The sequence below is a fragment of the Sinohyriopsis cumingii genome, chromosome 3 (genome assembly GCF_028554795.1).
Source record: "Sinohyriopsis cumingii isolate HCF-2022 chromosome 3, ASM2855479v2, whole genome shotgun sequence".
Classification (NCBI taxonomy): domain Eukaryota; kingdom Metazoa; phylum Mollusca; class Bivalvia; order Unionida; family Unionidae; genus Sinohyriopsis; species Sinohyriopsis cumingii.
In genome coordinates, this window is record NC_142963.1 from 1783948 (window position 1) to 1790537 (window position 6590).

The following is a 6590-nucleotide window of genomic DNA, read 5'->3' on the forward strand; positions in this document are numbered from 1 at the left end:
TGTGCACACGTGTGCATGTGTGTGATGTGGCGTGTGTGCCTCTGTGTGTGTGTGTGTGTGTGTGTGTGTTACATCGAATGTCAACAAATATTAACATTACGTTTCCAATACGGCTCTAGAAAGTTTTAAATAAGGAAACTTCCAATGACTATCCCAAAGTTAAAATAGGATTTCCATGTATCCATGGTTATGGTAAACAACTTCTAACAATGTTACCATTTACGCTAAATGCTACTCCTTTGGAGAATTTTAAGATGATTTTCCGTTTGGCTCTCAAATGACGTATTAATGTAAACTTACGGAATAATGTTAATTCACGACTGGCTCTGTAAACTTTGGATCTGTAACTTCCATTGACGTCAACCACGTTTGACACTGCTACCATTAGCTATGAATCAGCATTTTAGATTCACGATCGGCTCTCAATCGTATCCCTCCCATATAAACCTTTGGGCGTTTATATCATTGTTAATTAGCTCTCAGTCGCCACTCCCATACTAGTTAGACTTCGTATTTCAAGAAATTATAATGGAAGGTACGCCTATGAGACGTGTAATTTTGCATACTCTTATATATACCTCAAAACAAAGACCGATTAAACCTCTGATTTATCTTTATTTCACTGTGAAATTTACCATGTATAACACACACACACACACACACACACACGCGCTTTATCCGGAAGCCGTGGTGGCTCAGTAGTTTGATTCAGAGTGCAGGACTCACGACCGAAAGGGTGGGGATTCGAATCCTACCGCCGGACCAGCCTGTGTCAGCTACCGTGGCGTGTCCTTCAGCAAGGCACTTTAGTTCAGTTGCCAAGGCAATAAATGCACTATTTGTATTGTTGTACCGTAAATCACCACAACAGCCAAACAAAACTTTTTACTCCTGATATTAGTAGCAAATTGAGTGACTTTGGTTTCACCTTACGAGAACAGTTTTCCTTGATGTGTTTACAGTTGTTCTTTGTATGTGTCGTCCGCTCTGAAAAAGTGGTTCTCCAAATATTTTATTTCTTACGTACATATTGACGACACGGTTGCAGTTTATAACTTAATAGTACATGACGAGACAATGTGTATCTGATATTTTCCTTGCAACTGGCGTTTGCTTTTTTGTGGATACCACGTCACTATCGCGGATGTCAGCTTTCCTGGCTTGATACGAAAGCCATAACTCTATAAGGTCTTAGTCAGAATCAACCGAAGCATATTGGAGCAAGTCCTATGCTCTGGCAGATCTTGTTGCATTGATGATTTATGCATACTCTTAAAATACCAGCTTCCCCGTCATCCTTTGGCCCAAAACGTCTGTCACGAGAATGAATAGTTGGGTTTGTCAAACTGAAGACCCCGTCATGAACAACACCTTTCAAGTCAGCTATCACTATTTGTCCGTTTGTCATCTGGTAGGTAAAATGCAAGTAGGCATGTAATTCCTCGTAGTCTTCCCCAAAGGTCAGTCCTGTAGCAGACACGAAATGCCTGAAATCTCCTAGCAAATGTTCCTCCAGTAAAACAGCCTCATCCTCCTGAAACAATTTTTTTGATCTCTTGACGACTTTGAAGATTTTCATGAAGTCTGATATGTCATCCATGGTTGCAACTGCTGGATTGATAAATGCTATCTTGCCAGAAATATCATGGCAACGTTTATTAAATTCACTGGCAAGGATTGCAGCCTCCTGCTTGCATTTCACGTACGATTCCCAATGTGCGGGACGAGCATGACAGTTTATCATGGCTTTGACCACAACCTTTGTACGTGTCATATAATTTCTCTTGTGAAAAGCATGCCCTTTGAAAACCTCGTGCTGCCTCCCTTTCCATTTGGGGTATAGCTCAAACGAACTCCGATAGTGGCAATTGTGTATCAATGGTTCCTTGGTGGGAAATGTCGTGTTGTTTATCGTCAATGTATTGCCCATAGCGCCAAAATGACTGCAAGAGATAAAGATGAACTCTTATCATATGTTTAAAAAAAACCAAACATTTATTTTATAATTCTTACTGGGTTTTTTGTGCTTTATGGCACAGCAACACAAGTAGGTTAATTAGTGCCGACACAACTGGAGTAAGGTGCCTTGCCCAAGGATACACTACTGTGGCTGAACCAGGTTGGTCCGCGTGTAAGATTCTAACCCGCATCATTTCGGTCTTGAGTCCGACACAATCACCACTGTGCCACCGCGACTCTCAATTCTTACTGTAATAAACGCTGCATTTCCTAACCATGATAACTATGATAATGAATTTAATGACGATAGTGGGGAGTTTTCTAAATGCAGAGAAATGTACCAGGGCTGGAGATAAACAATAAACAATGAGCTTTATTTTTTTTTACAATCTACCAATAAAAAAAAAGACGAGCTTTGAAAAGTAACCTCATTTGTGATTGCTAAAAGCAAAATCTCGGGCTGAAACTCACTCTTAATAGTTTTGTGATCTCAAGGTGAGATTGACAGAACAAAAATTAAAAGTTATAAATAAAACTTTGAAAATGAGTTAGCAATCTCTCTACATGGAATAAAATTTCGAACTATTATCAATATAATTGTGTGGTTTTATTTATTCATAGTGTTCATAAAATATAACAGTCGTGGTGATAACTATATTGCTGTTTTGCTGAGACATTTTCTCTTGTTAAGTGTATCAAATAAATATGACAAGAAGCCTATCGTCTTGCTAAGTGTAGTAAATAAATACGACCATAAACATAGCGTCTTGTTACGTGTATTAAATAAATACGACCATAAACATAGCGTCTTGTTACGTGTATTAAATAAATACGACCATAAACATAGCGTCTTGTTACGTGTATCAAATAAATACGACCATAAACATAGCGTCTTGTTACGTGTATCAAATAAATACGACAATAAACATAGCGTCGTGTTAAGTGTATCAAATAAATACGACCATAAACCTAGCGACTTGTTACGTGTATCAAATAAATACGACAATAAACCTAGCGACGTGTTAAGTCTATCAAATACATACAACAATAAACCTAGCGGCTTGTTAAGTGTATCAAATAAATAGGACAATAAACCTAGCGACTTGTTAAGTGGATCAAATAAATACGACAATAAACATGGTGTCTAGTTAAGTGTATCAAAAAAATACGACAATAAACATAGCGTCTTGTTAAGTGTAGCAAATAAATACGACAATAAACCTACTGTCTTGTTAAGTGTATTAAATAAATACGACAATAAACATAGCGTCTTGTTAAGTGTATTAAATAAATACAACAATAAACCTAGCGGCTTGTTAAGTGTAACAAATCAATACGACAATAAACCTACTGTCTTGTTAAGTGTATTAAATAAATACGACAATAAACCTACCGTCTTGTTAAGTTTATCAAATAAATATGACAAGAAGCCTAGCGTCTTGTTAAGTGCATCCAATAAATATGACAATAAACCTAGCGTATTGTTTTTTGCGAAAAGATAATAATACATATCAGAGATTTTCAATGTGCACATTTGAATAATGAATTATAGAAATTTGTATGTTTTAATTTAAAAGATGTTTGCATAATATACAATGTCTTCTTCTATTTTTTTTACCCTTCTATGAATATAAAAAATAATTAACCAGTAATGAGTCATTTTTAAAGGTTATAAGAGATATAATATGTGTATATTAATGGATAATACTTAACAAACATGTAAGGAGACACACACGCATAAATCTATTAATATACACATATATTAAGTGGTGCTACATTTTTTAACGATATTAGCTTCATGTATGATAAACTCTGAAAACTTTTTCCATCTACATACAAATACAAATGTGCGAATTAAATTGTACTAATCTATATATATATATATATATATATATATATATATATATATATATATATATATATATATATATATCCCGTCACACATCACACATGCCCTTCTGGGCGCACGCGACGTAAATCCAATCAATCAATATATATATATTATTTCCTTTTCCTTTAGATTTTAAATCTTTTTGCTTAGACCGAAGAGCTTCCCTTGTTAATGCAAAATTTGTGTCTGTTCGTCTCATGATTGTACTTGCATATTTCTTGATTTTAAGGTGGCGATCAATGGAGCTGATGATGTTTCTTAAGCTGTTCGGTTCAAACTCAGATCCATCTTTTCTTCTAACATTGAGTATAAAACAAGCCAGGTACTGATCCATTTCAGATGGGTTTATCTTGTCTAACTTTCTGAATTCATTTTTTGACTGCAAGAATTCTGTCACTAGCCTTACATCAAAAAGTGTATTTTTTAAAGTGTTTTCATTCTGCTTACTTTCTATAAATTTCAGTATATCATCAGGCTCTTGGTGTACAAATCTGTCTTGCCTAACACAATGATCATTTTCATTTACAAATGTCTCAGCCATGTCTCTATCAACCTCTCCAATTAACTCACAGTTTAGTAGAGTAAATGTTGCTTCTTGATCTTGCTCCTTATCTGATGTCTTTGTTTTCTTTTTTCCACAGAGTTGCAGTGTTTGATTTTTGCCAGAGGGAGAGACTTGAAACAGCAGTGTTGACAGAGATGACAGCAGACGACACAGGGTGGAGCTCAATAATATTTATTTCCTGAATTGAGTATTGTTGTTTTTTTTATATAAAAATGTTAGTTTCTATAAAATATTTTACAAGAAAACCATTATTTTGTTATTTGTTCCTTTTTAAATGTAATATTACAAGAAATTCATATCCATGTTTAGAGAGTATAATAGCTATAAAAACATCTTCATTATGCGTATTCATACGCCATGGGCAAATCACAATTTGATATACCAATACTATTGGTATATCAAGTTGCTTTATACCAACACTTCAAAGGCCATGTTATTGTTAATGGATGTGGTATAAATATATATATATATATATATATATATATATATATATATATATATATATATATATATATATATATATATATATATATTGCAAAGGCTGCATTTGCCCAAAAATACTCCCAAAAGTATACAAAAAACAAAAAATATTTTTAAAACTTTAACAAGAAAATTATATAATGGCATGAAAAATTTAATCATTGTATTTAAATATGAATGCAAATATGCCTACCAAATGGTGTTCGCCTACTTGAAGTGTTTTCTGTTTAATTACGATATCAAGGCTTTAGTAACATTAAAGTAAATGTCCAAAAGGTTAAAATCTAATTGAATATGAATACAAATATGCCTAGGAAATTTTAATTTGTCTTAGTTGAGTTCTTTTAGGGCTAGCATGATAACAATCGTCTCTTAACGGACTTACATACGGATGGATGGACGGACATGACCATCTCAAAACACCTCAGCTTCAAGTACTGGGGTCATAAAGTTTTTAAAATTTCGTTGAAGAGTACAATACATTTTGCATAAATAAACGAAGAAATGAGTACTCACCAATGAAATGTTCACAGTACTGCTTGGTTGGACTTCCTCTGTCTCTGAATTCCAGCAACTGGACGCACTGTTTATAATTTGTTTATAAATAAAGCCACGCGTTGCATTTGATTATAAACTGCATTGTTGACACTCGGATGACTTGGTTTATGGGTTTATCCATTATAGCAGATTTGTTACTAAACCTGTGGATCATTACGTGCATTCTAATTTTATTCTCTAACGCATGCATCTGTTACCAACCTGAACACTTCCTAGATAATTCGTTCAAGATATCAAGTGTGTAAATATGCATCTTTGGGATCCCATATTAAACAAGAAGTAATTTCTCTTTCCTCACGAGTTTATTTTTCAAGTCATTACATGTTTTAGTTCTAAAAGTTTTTATCAAGTGGGAAGTAAGCAGTATGTAATGGGAGTTACACTTAGTGACCTAATTCATCATAGTCTGCGGCTTTTAAAAATAGTTTTGTGGGAGATGTGGGGGAAAATCCCTATGTATAGGTCAGAGCCAATGTGAAACAGACTTAAATTGGATTAAGGACAGCTCTTGTGAAGGCAATAACAGTTACAGATTTATCGCGGTTATGTCAGTAAACACGCCAAGCCAGGTTTAATGTTTTGATTGTACATTTAACTTAGTGGTTGATTGACATTTTCAAATACTGGCATAAAATGACTGGAAATAAACTGAACAATCAATGTGCATGTTTATCATGGGCGCCCGCAGTATATTTTGCAGGGGGAGGGTCAGTCAGTCCCGGCCGGGAGAGTTAGTCAGCTTCATTCATATATATATATATATATATATATATATATATATATATATATATATATATATATATATATATATATATATATATATATATATATATATATATATATATAACCAACAAGATGGCCGCTATCGCTTAACCGGCTTGAAAAACAGCTGTTACGTTTTTTAGTGCCGTTTTCATGATATTTGTGCTTGTTGCCTGTTTTCATCGTCGTTATTGTGTTCATTATGCATTGGCTGTTAAATTCGTATGTGTTTCTTCATCTCCTTGTTTTTGGAAATGAGAAAAATTAGACTTTTTCTCAGCTCTCTTGCTCCACTGTTTTTGAACAAACCGCCATCACGTGATACTCGCCAATCAACCCATTTATGCTACGATGGACCCTCATTAATTGCTTTAA

At 34.3% G+C, this 6590-nt stretch overlaps 1 protein-coding gene across 2 annotated transcripts; it reads right to left on the reverse strand.

The window, feature by feature from the left end:
* Nucleotides 1–595: 595 nt before the first annotated feature.
* Nucleotides 596–5745, reverse strand: LOC149802339 (alpha-protein kinase vwkA-like). Of its 2 annotated transcripts, XM_089951552.1 has the most exons (3): nt 5412–5745; nt 4421–4593; nt 596–1943 (listed from the first exon to the last, which is right to left on the reverse strand). In XM_089951552.1, the coding sequence occupies exon 3, from the start codon at nt 1928–1930 to the stop codon at nt 1202–1204; it is 729 nt and encodes a 242-aa protein (XP_089807678.1). In that variant the 5' UTR covers nt 1931–1943; nt 4421–4593; nt 5412–5745; the 3' UTR covers nt 596–1201. The 2 variants fall into 2 exon arrangements, with proteins under 2 accessions (XP_089807678.1, XP_089807677.1); XM_089951551.1 differs by lacking the exon at nt 4421–4593 and having other exon boundaries at nt 5412–5743.
* Nucleotides 5746–6590: the final 845 nt, after the last annotated feature.